Here is a 17,807-nt window from a genome sequence, read left to right on the forward strand (position 1 = left end):
TGGAACCATTCAGTAATGCAGATACAAAAATTTACATTTGAATAAAGTCAATTTTAAAACCAGTTGGTATTTAATTCCAAAGGTAGTAGCTGCTAATTTTATTTGAGCCGATCTTATTAGAATTTAAGTTTGCTTCAAACAAATCTTATTTTGGAAATTCAATAAAAATGATGCAACAAAAGTGGATTTTTATGTAGAAATAAAGCGTAAGGAAGTTACGGAAATAAACTTGAAAATAGCAACTAACCAACAGTATAATTTATATGTTGTTGCATATTTTACAGAAAGTTTGAAAATCTCAAGGTCGAACAAATTCATTATCTTGGAAGTTTAGATTGATTTGCATACAATACACTTAAATTTATCAAATTTAAGTACATTGATAATTTCATATTTAAATTTAGATATCAATGTTGCCGAAAAACATGGAAATAGAATTAGCTAATAATAAATTGAGAAATCCAATGGAAAAAGATACCAAAGTTAAATTTTGATGTTTTCAGAAATTCTCAGAGCTATTATTTTTCCATGAGGTTATAAAATAAGTGAATAGTACATGTTAAATATGCTTGAGTAAATGCTTATTATAGCAAGGGAAAAAATATCCATATCTCTAAAGTCCCATTGGATAAGCATAATAGCTGAAAAAGGTACAGTACCTAAGTGCACTTAGGTACTGTACTTACCTTATTTCATAGACTCCAGTTGTTAATTCAATGTTTTTTAATTCTTCAATTTATAGACGAGTGTAAATTAACAATAGAAAAATTCATATAAATTATAAACAGTTTGAATTAAATAAATTCATTATCTTCAGAAAACTTGTATATAAAATAATTGTGCTGCCATCTGTTAATAAAATATTATATTAATTATTTTTAGAATATGAATTAAGTAATTAAAAAATTAAATCTGAAAAAATGTTTTAGTTTTATTTAAAACTTGTACGTACAATTAACAGAGATTTTAACGAATTTTACATATATTATACTCAACACAGATAACATTAATTAGAATAATGATCATAAAGAGATGAGTGGAGAAATATCTGTTTGATGTCACAGATATAAGTTAGAGTAACAGAAATTGAGTTTGGAGAAGAACAAAACAGACGAATGCGGCATTAAATAGGAACATGTGGCCATACTTAAAATTGTTAAATTTCGTTCTGTGTGGATTTAAACTTGCAAATGTGACCATTAAGAGGATAAACAGAGACAAATGGTAAATATTCCAGGTGATGCTGAGATTAAACTGCAAATGCATGCGATCTGTTTGAACGTTTCTGGTTTATTTCCGTTTGCTTTAATTAATTTACTCTTCTCTGTTGATTTAAAACTGTTTTTATTAAGTTTTAAAGCATTTAAATGGTTCTATTAATCATCCTTTGTTTAAAACACCTGTTAAACGTTTCGATGCTTCACTGCAAAACACTACAAATGTTTTACAGATTATTTTTTTGAATCTAAATTATTAAAAAAAGGGGGTTATTTTTCAGTTTATAATTTTCTTCAGATTAAACATGAATTTTATAAGTTTAAATAGATTCAATTATGAAACTAAATTGCTCCAAAATGGTTATTTTTCAGTAAAATATAAGAAAAAAAATTCATCAGTTTTTATATGGATTTTATTAGTTCTTTAACTAATATTTCAAAGTAAGTTTAATTACGATTTCAAATCAGATTTTTTAATGATTTAGTCTCATTTACAGTACATATTAAATTTTTAAAAAGTTATATATTTTTAAATTTAATTAACTTAAAACCAATATAAGCTTTTAACTGTGCTACAAATGCCCTTTATGTTTAAATATTAAACAGTACAGTTTTACAGGAAGCTCTGGAAATTATTTAAGTATACAATTAAACCATACATTATAAAACATATTTGAACAATATTTTCACGAAATGATTTAAGAAAAAAGTTAATTTTAATTGTTTACGAAGAAATTACAAGCCATAATTATGGTATTTGTAATGTTTTATGCTATTTTTTACGTGATAAAATTTCCCGCTTATCATATTTACAGGAAAATTTATCTACACTAAAAATAATTAATTGTTTTGTAGTGGATAAAGATTTTATATACGAAATAAACTTGAATATTTTAAATGTAAAAGTTTTCATGTTAAACGGAAAAAACATAAGAAGTCTTATAATAGGAAACATATATTTTCTTACTGTGTTATGAGAGATGTATGTCTTTATCTACGTTTAAACTTATATGTTAAGAGAATTACTTTATAAAAAAAATTATATAATTGACAAGTAAGTTCGAAAAATTTCTAAAATATTCATGAATATCTTTAATTATTATTACTTTTTTTCAGTATACAATTTTCACAATAGATCTTTATCTAAATAACAATAGAAAAGATTACAAAACATTTTTATTAAAGTAAAAGAAGGAAAAAAAATGTAAATTACAAACGTCAACCAAAATTACATAACTATATCACGTGATATCAACCGACTAATCATTATTCTTTTCATTTCGAGGAATCCATTTTTGAAACAATAATGTCTTCTTTAGTGTATAACACGAGCTTCTTTTTTTACATTTTATGGGTTATTTTCCCTTTAATTTTCGTTCCATGCATGAGCGAGGTGAGTTTTTTTTTAATCTTTCGACTATTTTTAACATGTAAGGATACAATTTTTATAAATTTATCAATTATTTTTTTGTTTGAAGATACCAAATTCCTTGTTGTTAGAGATGCAAGACGTGAAGTCCAGTAAAGAATTTTTTGATAAATTTGTGGATGGAGGTTATAGAAACTATACAGGTGAGTTATATATGAATACAAAAATACATTTTTTATGTAACATAATTTTATAACAGATGTATGACACATTTAGCTGTAGCCAGGAATGCATGGCGTGTTATATAATAACCATTACATGATCGATACACGTTGGACACGTTAGGGTGCCTGTTGACAGATGGGTAGATATATTCGAACAGATGTGGGATGGCTCCAATTAATCATAGATAATATCCATCCGATAGAGTAGGTGTTGCTCTAATATGCAGTGACGAAGAGAGATGCGTTATTTTTCATAAAAAATGATAAACGTTCGACGGTTACTCGATGGAGAAGGTTAAGTCGAGTAGGCAAGAAATGCCATTCATGTCTTCTCGAAACTTTTCCTAGGGAAAGAATGTTAAGCTAGAATGAGTAGTGTAGCTCACAGCAAGGTGGAAATCCAGTTCTTTGTGCCACAGAGTCGCGTATGTTGGCCTACTACAGTGAAACTGGCCGCATCCATTCATAAGAGCGTGGGAACTTGTCGTGTCGAGAAGACCGTAAGTACGTTGACACCCGGGATGCCTTCTTTTCATACCCTCACAAGTCAGAGTGGAGAAGAAAAAATGCCGTTGAACTAAGATAAAAAATATTTCCGAGTTTATCCGTTGAGAGTAATTCCGATTTTCTTTTTACAATGCATATTTTTCGGATAATTTGAATAAAAATAGAATTTTTATTTGCTTTAATTGAAGTTATTTGCACGAGATTTTACGCTGTAAGCTGTTACTACAATAATTCTTTTTTTGTCTGCATAGTGTCAAGGATGTCTGTTATGATGTTATGTTGGCACTTTTATTCACAAGTCAAATAACCAAAAAAGGAATGCGGTTCTTCGCCAGTTTTTATGGGTATGCTTTAATTTTTAGAGAAGAGTCATCTAAAAATAGCCTTATACGTCGATGAAGCAGAAAATTTTCAGGAAATGTAGCTTTTCATGCTCTATTCTATAACATAGTATTCAATACCCGTCACATAAAAACAATTACCTTTAGTTAATACCCTGAATCATCAAACTATCTTTATTTTTAATAAATATGATCAATCGTTATATTGTTCATTTTAAATTTAAATTTAAATGAATTAAAATTGTCATTTGCCAGTAAAACATAATTTTTATCAAACGTCGAACGATTATTTTAAAAATAAATCATTTTTGCACTTAGAGGAATTATAGGAGTTCAAAAAAATCTTCCTGGTCCTATAGGAATCACACAGTTTTGTATTCCCAAGTGCTATATAGTCCTATAGAATACAGAACGTTAGTCTCATAGTCTCTATATAGTTCCTGTGAGATTGTGTAAAGATTACGAGACTACTATGAAACTATAGAGATTATAAAACTACAAGACTGATGAGACTATATAGCTCCGTTAGTGTTGTATTCTTTTGAGGACTGTTGGAGCTTCGAAAGTGTCCTTCAAAGGTTATCCAGCACCCACGAAATAATCGTATAAAGTATAGTGATGGCCGAAGGGATCTGCTATATCTCGCTCATTTAACACTTCCAACTATTTTTCGACCTGTCTTCAAAAATTCCTATCTATCTACGGGAGAAAAACAGATCCGGTGTATCTTTGAGGAACTAAAAATTCTTGAATTATAGACCGGATTCAAGCACAATCCTCTCAGAACAACAAGTTTTTCTTTATCAGATGCCTGCTTGCATTGTTACCACGACTGTCTTAAAAATAAAATTAAGTAAAAAATTGCTAATTCATGCAGATAATTCTTTTGTCACCATTGATACGAAAAAATATCCGTAACTAAATATAATCATGTCCAATTGTGACAGCAATTAAGGCGGAAACAGGCATAATAGTATCTTCTTTGTAAATCCTAATTAACAATGAACGTTTGCACGAATTCTGACCGATGCATAAAAATTCAAAACTTTAAATTAATTATTAAATATTTTAAATATACATATTTTTAAAATAATAAAACAACTTGTTTACTTTTTCTGATTAAAATAACACACGTATTAACATTTCTGTTTATTGTATTTAAAAATAAATAAGGAATGCGAGAGAATATTCCTATTCCAATTATGAATGGGCGTGACGTAATATTTTTAAACTTCCTTTACCGACTTATGACGAGACGTCACTACTAAACGACCCACCCATACTTCGTGACATCATCGCGAACAACCCCCGACCTCTTCGACATTCTTGTTCGGACCACGAGAGGGCGTTTCCATCGTGGATCGTGCCATACATTAAACATCTCTTTTCGCTATTCTTCTGCTAAATTTTGATATGCGTACAGAAAATGTACATTTCTTAATTACTAAGCATCTCGACTTTACGTACCCATCACGTAATTATCTTGTTGGAAGTTAATTTACATTTAAATTTTGGAAATTCGTTAATTAAGAAATATTAGACACGTCACCAGGCGTTAACCTGTATCCAGAGTTATCGATATCCATTAGGTATGGTCGATATGGATGAATCGAATCGGGTTCGGGGCACGATGATGTATTACATTTACTTAACGGGGAAGCGACGATGCCTATCCATTTAATAATCTGACTCAACGGAGAATTTCCTTGTAGAAATATTTTGCAACAAAAGAGGCTCTTCAGCAAATTGGGAAGCGTACAGGAGGACACGTATAAGATGGCACACAGAAGATTTCTCGATCAAAATCAATTTCTTCCAGATCAGATAAGAATGAGTCGTGGCTTTTTCTCGTTAAAATGTCGATTCATTAGATAAAAGTGGTCAGTTTTTTTTAATCCACATCGTGTTGTAGTCGATAGGAAATGAGTTTAAAGATCTTGATTCAATAGTAGTAAAAATATGATTAGAACCATATTGAAAGATGAAACGAGATCGTGACAAATCGCCCATTGATAATTGTATACATTATTCATATCGTTGGTGGAGTTTCAAAAATTGAGGACTCCGATAATCATACAGCGGTAGTATGACCTGGATGGTGAAGGGCTTTAAGCTAATTCGACCGCCATTCTAAAGGCTGACGAATGCTACGTATTTCATAAATATTGATACAGTCCGAAAATTTGCAAGTGAACCGTGATCCATGCACGAGTACACTCAAGGGTGTTTGTTGTAGGTTTTGGATGATTAGCATTTAATCTTTTTGATGGAAATTTCAAAATATTTCATTCTTCTGGAAGCATATTAGCAATGTATGTCAATGACTTAAAATTTTCTAATTTTTGCAAAATGACAATCGCGTTATGCGTGGAGATAATCAGAAATGGTCGAATCCTTTGTCAATTTTATTACATAAGCACGATAGATAAAGTCGACGATGCTTTGGACAACATAAAATTTAAAATTTAGTTCTCTTTTTCTATATACAAATTAGAGTACCGCACTTCCAAAGATACTGAGAGGGAATTGAACCCGAGATCTCCAAATACTACATTATTAATATTTTCATAGCATATATATTGCCATTCGAGCTGGAAATGCCTCATACGTATAGAAAAATTCAAGAATATGCTGTTATGTAAACATACAAGAATGGCATATTTAAAGTACAAAAGTACAAAAGTGTATATTGTTTCACACATCTTCCATTTAAAGTTTACCTTTTTCCGACTCCATATAAGATTTATGAGCCGAAGAAGAGCTAATTAAAATATTTTCCATAGCAAATCGAGATTTTGGAGCCTTTCTGGAAATATTGAGAGTTTTGCATACATTCAGTGTTAAAATTAACATTTTTACCGACTGTTTCTTTGAGAACAAAAAAAAAATTGAGAATTGCTTGCTTATTTATTTAGATTTCTTAATTTCATCTTATCTATTTGTAATAATTTTGTATGGAATTATAAATGGAATTGCTTTGTATTGCCTCTATATTTTATTTAGAAATTTGTATGAAAAATAAATCACGACCTTATAAAGTTTAGCTGAAATCAAAGCAAAGTTTAGAAGTTTAGACAAAAAGACGAATAGAATCGATGAGACACAAACAGAAGAAAAAACGAGCAATTATTTTATTGTGACATCGTCACAATGTCGGGCTGCAATTTGTAATCATATTTTTAATTAATTTAATTATTAAAATATATGCTCTCCACATTCAAGTTTGTGGTATCTTGCCCCTGTACATCATACTTTTCCTTTAGCAATTGACTCGTGCCGGTCATCTATCTAACACCTGTCGGGGAATTTTTTGAATTGAAATAACGCGACTTCCGGTTTTGATCGGAAGTTCGCATATAGTTAATGGGGCATACTGTCTTTAAAGTTTTCATACCTGTTCTCGGATTTCGTCTATCTAACTCCGTTCTCGAAATTACAGAAGGGCAGACAGACAGACGGACGACATAGGTCTACATTTTTTTTTTTAAATTGCAATCATAAAAAGTTATACATTTTATTTCACTCTTCGTTTATGGCATAGGTTCATACGTAATGTAAGCAATGCATCGAGTATGCTTGACCTCACCAGATTCACATAGAGAAAGAGCCAAAGGATCAACAGGAGTATTTAAAAGGATTAGGCCCGAATACAGAACAAGAGTCTCAAAATTTAGACTCTCATATTAAAAAAAAATGATTTACATATTTTTATTACATTCATACAAGAGTGAAAACCCATGCTTGTGAATGATTCGGCCCAATAAATAAAGTGAATAAATATATTGATAGAAATCTTTGTATTCTGCTGAAACGATGACAGTATTAGAAAATAATTTCGTTAAAACAACTCATCAATATGATAAAAGACATTGATGAGTTTGAAAATACAGTAATTTTAAAAATTTAATTTATACAAGCGATTTAACAATATTATGATCGATGAACCACAATTATACTGTATGATCGAACAATAAAAGAGAGATAGAACTATATTGAAGCTTATAAACTTTGGAAATAATTTCAAGTATGTAGATTAAAGTTTATATTAAAATCATGCGGTTTAATAGCGTGAGGTTTCTGCACTTGTAAACTATAAAACTTCCGCCATCTTTCGAATCGAGGTCTGGTATTCGACTAAAATAAATTGATGATAAAATAACTTTTATTATTGGCCGGATATTATTAGAATATTTCTGCACTAAAAATTATTTTTATTTTTTCTCTTCTATCCAAAATCATGTTATGTTCTCCATCTTTTTTATTCATTAATGAAAACACTAGAAGCTTATCAAATATTAAAATTATTTTGTTTAATTCTAAGAATAAATAAATCAGAATTCTTGTAGATAATAAAGCAATTTTTACTCATTTTCATCAGTTAGTTTACTTATTTACTGAAATTAATTAATGTTTATTCTTAATTACGGTATAATACTAATCCAGAATATATATAAAATTATTTCCCCAATTTTTTTAGGTGAAAATCTTTCAGAATTTGACGAAAGCATCAGCAATTGTCAACCGGTAGAAACTGTAATTGCTATGCCACCTTCATCGGATCCAACATTATTCACCATCCCAAAATGCGTCATCGTTGATCGTTGTAAAGGATGTTGCGGTGTGGCAGTTCTAAAATGCGCACCCTTAAAAACCATAGAAAAGAATTATAGAGTAAGAAAATGAACTCTTTTTTAGAACTTGTACTTCTTGCAACTTAATTACAAATTTCTATTTTTAAAAGGTATCTCGATTCAACTACAACATAGAAAAAGGCTTGATGGAACTTATAGAAGACGAGATACTTACAATCGAAGAGCATACGGAGTGCGGTTGTAAATGTAAAATAAATCCAAGCGATTGTACGGATGAACAAACTCACGATCCACGAATGTGCAAGTGTATCTGTAAGAATAGCAATCAGATAGCGGATTGTTTGGCTTCTGATAAGCTATGGGATGTAGAAACATGCCAATGTAAATGTAAGGAAGTCGAAGAATGTTCAACTGGTTATACATTTAATTCAGAAATTTGCAAGCAAGTCTTTTTATTATTAATTCTAATAAGTAAAAATAAATTTTTCCGTCTAGTAACATTTTTCTTTTTCTATTTTTAGATGCGAGTGACGAAAATAAGGCGAAAACATCATTAAAATGTTGATTAAATGTAAAATTTATTGATTTAATCACTAAAGCATATATTAAATTTACTAAATACATTTTATTATGGTTTATTGATGTTAATTTAATATGTAAAATAAAATTTTGATATTTTTAATTTTGTTATGTATTTGCGACGGCAGATGGCGACACGTACATAACCGAGTTTAAAAATCTTGAAATGTTTCAATAATTAAAATCTTATTAATTATATTTGTGATATTTAAATTTTTAAAGTTTTTCTTCGTTAAATGTAATACGCATTTATATTTAAATTAAATTGGAATGAAAACGATTGTCATTATTTGTTATTTTTATTTAAATTTTCTAATTAATTTTGAAAAGTTAATTAATTTTTTTAACTTTTAATTTTATGGGGATTGCTTTCTTGTGCTATTTAATCTCGGAGCTTAAATATTTGTTGATCTTTAAAACTTTAAACTTCAAGGACAAGTTTAAATAATGAAAAGTGAAACCATTGAAAATAATTATAAAAAATATTGTTTATCTTTTGTAGAATAAAATATTTTACTAATTAAAATTATGCTTTTATTTATTTTTAACCCAGAAAAGCTTCTAAAAGTCGTTTAATATTCAAATAAAATTTAAATAATTTTTCTTTAATGTGATTGGATAACTTTGTTACGTAACTTTATTCAATTTTTTTTTAAATATTGAACTATAAGCGATATTATCTAAACAGAAACGATTATAACACGATCAAAGATATTAATTTATCATTTTAAAATACACAATTTATTTTATTTGCTAGAAAAATGATTAAGGGCATTCATAACCAGATGACGTCTGTTTATGACGTCAATTTAAAATAAATTATGCTACAAAAATATAATCATCGCCAAAATCAATTCGTACAAATTAAATTATCTGAGTTCAATGCTTTAAAGTTTGGAAATATTTATAACATATTTTTTTTCATAAAGTAAATTATTTACGTTTAAAATTCAGTTATCGAAATACGTCATAGAAAACTCGTCCAATGAACTTCTCGGTACTTTAATAACGTTTATGTTGGCAATAAATTTAAGAAAGTAACCAAAATGTTATCGTTGGAGTCACTTAAGATGAAAATTTGTAAAGTTTGGATGTTTTCAATAATTTTTATTATTTCTTTAGTTATATCCGAGAATCGCATTGTCTTTCCTGATGACGAGACTATTTCACGTAATCAAGACGAAAGTAACGCAACCTATTTTAAGGTAACTCCAAAAATTAGATTTTTCTACTCGGAAAACTTTATTTACTTTTATTATTATTATTATTATTTTGTATAAAAGCCAATGCTTTAATACAACTTTATTAAAATTTACGATCGCCATTTTTATTTGATTATATAATAAACTTTAATCCAATTTGATTAAAAAAAAGTACTTAACCGTAGAAATAGTCGTAAATTTAACCAATCAACTGCTAGCTTTTTATTTTTTATTTTTAAAGTTAAATTAACAATGCGACAATTCTTATTGGTTAAATTCAATTGGATCCGTTATTTTTAAATTTAAATTTAAAAATAACGGAAAAAATAAAAGTTTTTTTTATAAAACTTTTATTTTAAAAAATATTAAAGAATTTAATTTTCTAAATGCCGAATTTTGGATAATTTAAGTTTTTAATTCTTTTTTGTTTAAGCAGAAAAAATTTATTCCTCTTTTAAAATATTGATCCGCTATTATAATTGTGTAATTGGATTGATACGGTCCATTGTTCTTTTCTAAAATTTTAAATTTATGTATAAACAAAATTGTAGTAAAATTCTTTACTAAAAAAAGAAGAAAAAGAGAAAGAATTTTTGTATATATTAAAATAAAAAGAATAATAATAATAAATTCTAAATCAATATTCCATCAAGATGAGCCTGAACTTTGATGTTTATAGCAGAAAAGTGTGTGATGCAATAGATTATATTAAGTTTAATTATAAATAATATGTTTATCTTTATAAATACTTATTTATTTAATACTTTTAAATTAAATATTAAATAAAATAAATTCTAGAAAAATATAAAATAAAACTCAAAATAAATATTTAAAAAACTATGAAGAAACGGTTAAGTTTATGTTATGATAATTAATTATTTGTATATTTTCCAGAATAAAAATATCCTCTCGAATTAATATATTCTGTGTAAATAACATAAAAATTCTAGCATTAAAAAAAAAATTATTTATACAATCTCATTATTAATTTAAGATACACTTGAATAATAAAAATTAACATCTGGTTAATATGATTTATATCATTTCTGGGTTTATTAATAACTATAAAACATAATTAAGTTTAATTTTAACATTAACTGTATTAGTTTAAAAACTTGTACAAAATAAATATACTGTACTTTATTATTTTTTTAATCCAATTTTATTAATGATAAATTTTAATAACTTAATAATTAAATTAAATTATATCTGTTATTTTTTATTTTTAATTTATTTTTTATTTTTTTTTTAGAAATAAAGAACATTAAAATTCAATTTTAGTAAGATGAAATTATACAATTAAGTAAATTGGTTTGTTTTTTCGATACTAGATGGCGACGTAGAAATTAAACTTTTGTTACGCCAGACACGTTGCCATCTTATTGTTTATATAAAAAATAAAAAAATAAAGTTGAAAAACTCGAACGAATGTTTAAGCGTTTTTTTATATTTTTTTAAATATTTTTTGTTTAATTTGAAATTTTTAAAAAAAATTTCTGAACAAATTTCAAAAATTTTTACTATGTCTCGAACTAGATTTGTGTTTACTTAAGCCAAAAATTGAAAGAATCTGTCCACTTTCCGATTTCCGCTTGTCAATTTAGTTCCTTATCCTTCCTCCTTTTTTTTTAAATATATTTTTTATTTTTATAAAATTTTTTGAAGAAAATATCGGAAAATTTTATTTAAAAAATAAAAGATAAGAAGTATATTTAGTCACATTAAAAAACTGTATAACTTTATCTCACTCTAGAATAAAAATATTTTCTATTATTAATGATATCTGTATTGAAGATGTATAATTTGTCATACCGAAAATAGACAAAAGTTATTCGATAAATCTATTTTTCTGTATAAAAATAACCGAATAAATCTAAATTTAAATATTTTATCTTCTTAACAATCGACAGGGACGATTTTTTTTAAAAATTTATAACAAAAAACAAAATAATAATAATAACATTAATTTTAAAATATAATATATAAAAAATATTGAATTAAAAACTCCTTATAAAAATCATTGTATAGTGAGCCTTTTTATAATTTAAATACAACTTAATTACGATATCTCGAATCATTTACGTGTAATTATGACATTTATTATTATAGTAATGGCGTTTATAATGATAAAACTTTGTAATATGTATACTATAGATAATAAATGCATTTGTATGATTAATTAAATGCAATTATATTAATAAATATATCTATATTAATAGATTCCTGAAAGTATACTGATAAGTATGAAAGACATTCATACAGTAAACGATTTCATAGATAAGTTTATCAGGCCGGAAGGTTTGTTTAATTAATAATTTTAAATGTTAATTTATATAAATATAACTATATGTATTTTATTTTACGCAATTTAAGCTTTAAAATCCATTTCATAAAATATTAAAAAAAGTTTGAAAGTTTAAAGAATTATCACCGCTAAAATCGAGACCATCTTTAATTGTGTGACGACTAATGCTTTAATTATTATTTTTCAGCATTAGAAAGTATACAAGATAATTCAATATTGGATAGAAGAGGTTCGTATTTTACTTATTATTTTTTAAAATATAATTTAAAATATTATAGTATTCATATACATGCATTTCTTTGCAGGTGGAGGAGGCGCAAGTATAGGTGCGTTTAATGTTAAGTTTGTGTTTATTTATTATAATTAAACTAATTTCATATTGAGAATAGTCTATACTCTATTTATATATTACTACAATGCTTAATCTTTATAATTATTATGTAAATTTGAATATATATAAGAATCATACATAAAGGATTTTCCAGAACATTTCATTTAATCCTATTGATTTCTTTACAGGAAGAAATGTATAAATGTATATTTTTTAAAGGTTACATTATTATAAATTACACTATCAGTCGAGAAAGAAGGGGAAATAAGAAAAAAAAATATATGAAGTCTTGATGTATTAAGGAGGAGTTCCCAATTGGAATCAATTTTCTGACAGAAGTCTTATACTTTAAGCTTTACTCTACTAAATTTTCCCGTCCTACTTCTTGTATAAATATATATTTAAGGGTATAAATCTTCGAAATAGCAAATTTTTGAAGTTTCGTACTAAACTTTTTGCTATGATTAAAAATTGAAGATATCTTAATCCCGTTATACGATTAACTTATATTGATGATATTTTTTAACACGTGATTATATATATATTTTAATTTTTGGAATGGTTAATAATTTTTTTCAATATTTTTTTCGATTAAGAAATAATTGAACTCTTATTTTTACGAATTCCTTCAATTTAACCAAGCGTTAAATTTTAATTAACATGTAGCAAACGAGTAGAAAATTAAAGGAAGTATGCCACGATAAAAAGTGGACAGAGAAGGAAATGGGAATAAGGAAATAAAAATAAAGATAAAAAAAAAATAATTTTACCAATAGAATTTCTGCAAGAACTTCTCTGCTTGAGAACTTTGTGTCAGATCTGATGGAAGGCAAATCAATCAAATAGATTCTAGTCCATTTTCTATAAATCCTTATTGGGCAAGCGATCCGTCAAATGCGAAGCATCTTATTTTCATATATCCAAAATTTTAACTTTAACGTTTTATAAAAAAAAAAAAAGAAAAAACTCCGAACGTCGATAGGAAGAAAGAAAGGAGGAGAGAGAAAAAATACGCACTAGTTTTGTCGACTAATTCTCCATCCATCATTAAACATGACGATCATCTAAAGATGTTTATATGGTCTTGGATTTTCTGAGGCATTTGTCAGTCGAAACGAGCTCGGCCCTCATTTCTGTTCGCCCATCCGAAATGTTCTAGACATAATTGTCACGTGACAAACCGTGTAACGAGTTTGGCAGGAAATGTGGAGGAAAAGCCAAACTTCATCTGTCTCATCTTTCTTTCCGTCCTTCCCCTTTACTTCTAATGGAATTTTAGGGTTTTTAATTTTTCTCACTCGTTTTAAAAGAAGATACATAATTCTTTTATATACACATAATGCTCTTATATATATATAAAAAAGGACAGTTTTCTAACTCGGTTAAAGTTATAAATTTAATTTTTATTGAGTTCAACCGTTCTTATTGTTTCATGCTATCTCATACCTCACCCTTAGCTTTATATCTAAGTTTGGGATATAATATGGTCACTGACATTTTTACCATTGTATAGTGACATATTGGATCTTTATTGTATAGGTAGAGTTGGTCCACAAAATTGACTATCAGAAGAATACAGGCTGGACGTCCATTTACTTGACTTACGACTTGTCTCACTCAGTACAGCACTTAAGTGCTCCATATGTTACACCTAAATCTCTCCGATTGAAACACTAACTTCGTCCTCTTTAAAAAAAGAAAAAAGAAAAAAAGACAAGTGGATGCGTGTTCTTTGTGGTATTTAAGAGGCATCTAATTTGAAATTCGATTTGTGATTCTCCATGTCGATTTTTTTCCATCTGCATAACAAAAACGTGGTAAACGAGCAAAGTATGTTTCCGAGTGAAGGCGAGGAATACTAGAAAAGCTAGAAAGATAGGGAAATTCCATTTGTGATAGTAGGTCTATTTGGTCAATGACGTGATCAGAATTTCGTTTTTTCTCCCTTCGCGTATTTATTTTTTCCTCCAATTCCCATTATTCACTTTGAGTATAGACTGGAATTTTATTTTATATATATATATATAACTTACCTACATATCTTTCTTTACAGATTCTCTACCTTTTGCTGAAAGTGCCGGTTGTAAACCGATACCTACTGTTGTTAATTTAAATGAAGAAAATAATTTTTCAATCTTCTATTTTCCCACATGTGTTTATGTAGACAGATGCTCCGGATGTTGCGCGAGTCAGAGGATGCAATGTTCTCCTACTCAAACGACGATGCAGAGTTTTAAGGTCGTATAATGTGTGTGATATTACCGTAAACGGCGTGGCAAATGCCAAAAACTATTAACGTTAATTGTTCAATTAATAACTTAGCAACACTCCAACTAAATTAAGAAAATCGATTTTTGAAAATAAACTGATTAACACGAAACATTACTCGTGACTTATTTAAATCGATTTTTTCGTTTTCTTTTTTTATTTTATAATCTTTTTTCTAAGTAAAACGCTAGTGTTATAGCCAGTAAGTAACATAAAAGTATTATTAATTAATTATATTGAAGTTTTATGTCTCGAAATGACCCATTCTATAAATAGGTGTGTAACTAATAATTAGATTATTCGCATGTTTGCCAAGTGATAAGTTTTTTCAACGTTCAGAATCGATAGTGTAAAGAATTTTTTAAATTTTTTATAGGTTCTTAAGGCTCGTTACACTGGCAGCGGGTCTACTACTTTCAAGAATGAAGGATACGAGATTTTACAAGTGGAAAAACACGAAAAATGTTCATGCCAGTGCATCATTAAACCAGAACATTGCACAGATCGACAAATGTATCATGAATGTTCCTGTTCATGTGCTAATGGACACCAAGCCGCCGATTGCCCTCGACCTTTAAAATCCTGGGATCACGATCAATGTAGATGCAAATGTCGGTGGGAAGGTCCTTGTTCTACAAATTTATACTTCAATACAGATACTTGCAGGTAAATATTTTAGAAAAAGAGAAGAATTTATATATTTTTTTCCTCTATAAAATCATTTTTAAAGTTGTAATTTTACTTTACTATTCACTGACAAAATATAAAATAACAACGATGCGGCCTACCGCACATTCTTTAGTGAAACTGATGTAACCACTTCTTTACATTCTCTGCTTCTTCCCATAAATATTTTGCTGTGCATGCAGCTGTGTTTAATTCTGTAAAGCCATAAATATGTCAGAATAACAGAAGCCATAATGTCCATAAGACCTATCCAATCAATACTCCTTTATGACTTCTCCAAGTTTAAGGAAAAAAATGAATTAAAATCAAGTAATTTCGCCAAATTTGAACAAGTTAGAATTTACATTATTATTATATTTTTTCAGTCATTCTGACTCTTTTTTTCCAATAAAAATCCGAACAATGTTTCTTTTTAATGTAAAATCTACTTCGAAAATTTAATTTAAAATTGAAAAATGTATAGAATTTAACCGTAATCCTAGTGATTAAATCCAAAAATTGGGTAATTTCTCACGTTTTAGTTAAAGAAAATTAAATAAATATAGACGTGCTTACAGAAATTTCTTCGCAGAAATTTTTTTCAATTTAATTATTAATTACTTTTTAATTTTCTTGATTAAAAAAATGTTAATAATATGTTTAAAACGATTAAAAGTGTGTTTACTCTTGCATCTGATTTGTCTTGTCTCCAGAGAAGAATTAATTGATTATAAATAAACTTTTTAATTTTCTGCTTGAAAAGATAATATATTCTCATTAATAAAACTGTAAAATTTAAAATAAAATTTTACTAATAAATTTATAAACGAACTTAAATTTAAAAATATAAATGAGGTTTTTTGTTTTTTAAATGCCCCTTTATGTCGCCATCACTGCACACATTCTAATGTTTGCAGGAAAAACACCCTTTAAGGCGAAAAGCGGAAAATTCTTTTCCTCTTTAACTTCTCTAGTTTAAAACCTCAAATATAATGAATGTCAGAGTAGAAAATTAATATTTATTTTTTTGCTAAATGTGAGAAATGTTCAAATATTACCTTTTTGAATAAATTTCTATAAGCTGTTTACATATGCACATTGAAATTTCCAAACTGTTTCTTCAACGAATGGATATATACGCGTATAAAAAATACAGTATATATTTTTTATACTCGTCTGCAATATTTTATTCATCACAACAGCTCACAGCAATGTTTATATTTGCAAACTACCTAAAAGTATATAAAATATCGTCTTTATTAATTATTATTATCGTTAGAAACTCGTTAAAGTTTCATAATGGATGACGTGTAAGTATATTCATTTTCTCGCGTGTAAGAAAAAAAAAATTAATATAAAAATTAAACATCATTCTAATTCATCATTTACTGCAGGTGCGAAACGGAGAGAAACTCATTGATCGAAATAAATTCAAGAATGAGGACGGAAAGTACAAGCAACGAAACGTCATCAAATTCAATTTTGTTCCCTTCAGACTAGTGAAGGGACAGATGGTGTTTTACCTCAAAACATCAATATTTTAAATTGTATTTGATTTTTATTAAGGATTTCGTTCTTAAAGACAGCAGAAAGGAAGAAAATCTTGGGAATGTTTTCAGGTGAAAACTGCTCACGTGAAGCATTAATTGAGATACCTGAACGGGCACGAAACATCTGTTACCTTATATAAAATTCCATTTTCTGTTATTCTCCTCCAGGAAATGGCTAAATATTATTAATAAATGGTAAAATATTTATCATTCTTCTTAATTATTATTAATGTAGCCATGTTTGCACAGGAATCGAGATGATTAATCCACTACTTGATGGGTAAATCCGGCTTCTCGACCTCAATTAGGATCTATATCCTAAACACCTGTCAATGGAGTATCGAACGAATACAAATGTGTCAATCGATGTAAGTTGAGGCCGTTGGTCAGCGTACATACTGGAAAAAAAGGGAGTTTTTGCCTTCTTACTAAAATCTTCTACAGTTCGATAAGGGAATAATTCGATCCGGATACAGACTCAACAGCTGGCTCCACATAAATTTAGGGTTGTCAACAGTTGAAAAGTCGATAAATATAGCAAATCTCCATTTAAATTCCACTTTTTAAAAAGATTTTAAGCAGTTTAGCGAACCAAATATAAGGAGAAGAATTTCTTTATTAAATCGCGACAGGTGGTACCAAAGGGGCGGAGAAAA

At 27.9% G+C, this 17,807-nt stretch overlaps 2 protein-coding genes across 3 annotated transcripts; both read left to right on the forward strand.

Moving 5' to 3' along the window:
• Positions 1–943: 943 nt before the first annotated feature.
• Positions 944–8,974, forward strand: LOC136969472 (vascular endothelial growth factor A-like). 2 transcript variants are annotated; one of them, XM_067263642.1, is made up of 6 exons: positions 944–1,224; positions 2,537–2,610; positions 2,696–2,789; positions 8,136–8,329; positions 8,400–8,692; positions 8,772–8,974. In XM_067263642.1, exons 2-6 carry the CDS (start codon positions 2,602–2,604, stop codon positions 8,779–8,781), a joined length of 600 nt encoding a protein of 199 aa, XP_067119743.1. In that variant the 5' UTR covers positions 944–1,224; positions 2,537–2,601; the 3' UTR covers positions 8,782–8,974. The 2 variants fall into 2 exon arrangements, with proteins under 2 accessions (XP_067119743.1, XP_067119742.1); XM_067263641.1 differs by lacking the exon at positions 944–1,224 and having other exon boundaries at positions 2,275–2,610.
• Positions 8,975–9,862: 888 nt separating this feature from the next.
• LOC136969458 (vascular endothelial growth factor A-like) lies at positions 9,863–17,356 on the forward strand. The gene is made up of 7 exons (XM_067263617.1): positions 9,863–10,034; positions 12,251–12,329; positions 12,524–12,565; positions 12,642–12,662; positions 14,721–14,905; positions 15,312–15,601; positions 16,996–17,356. The coding sequence occupies exons 1-7, from the start codon at positions 9,876–9,878 to the stop codon at positions 17,099–17,101; spliced, it is 882 nt and encodes a 293-aa protein (XP_067119718.1). The 5' UTR covers positions 9,863–9,875; the 3' UTR covers positions 17,102–17,356.
• Positions 17,357–17,807: the final 451 nt, after the last annotated feature.

The sequence above is a fragment of the Centruroides vittatus genome, unplaced genomic scaffold (genome assembly GCF_030686945.1).
Source record: "Centruroides vittatus isolate TY-2023 unplaced genomic scaffold, ASM3068694v2 contig_1788, whole genome shotgun sequence".
Classification (NCBI taxonomy): Eukaryota; Metazoa; Arthropoda; class Arachnida; order Scorpiones; family Buthidae; genus Centruroides; species Centruroides vittatus.

What these genes read in the sequence shown, in the direction of transcription:
- LOC136969472 (XM_067263641.1), top strand. Translation starts at nt 2,524, where the DNA reads ATGTCTTCTTTAGTGTATAACACGAGCTTCTTTTTTTACATTTTATGG. An exon ending in TCGTTCCATGCATGAGCGAG is followed by an intron (nt 2,611 to 2,695) that starts GTGAGTTTTTTT and finishes TTTTGTTTGAAG; the next exon opens with ATACCAAATTCCTTGTTGTT. An exon ending in CCATAGAAAAGAATTATAGA is followed by an intron (nt 8,330 to 8,399) that starts GTAAGAAAATGA and finishes TATTTTTAAAAG; the next exon opens with GTATCTCGATTCAACTACAA.
- LOC136969458 (XM_067263617.1), top strand. Translation starts at nt 9,876, where the DNA reads ATGTTATCGTTGGAGTCACTTAAGATGAAAATTTGTAAAGTTTGGATG. An exon ending in GTAACGCAACCTATTTTAAG is followed by an intron (nt 10,035 to 12,250) that starts GTAACTCCAAAA and finishes CTATATTAATAG; the next exon opens with ATTCCTGAAAGTATACTGAT. An exon ending in TTCAATATTGGATAGAAGAG is followed by an intron (nt 12,566 to 12,641) that starts GTTCGTATTTTA and finishes ATTTCTTTGCAG; the next exon opens with GTGGAGGAGGCGCAAGTATA.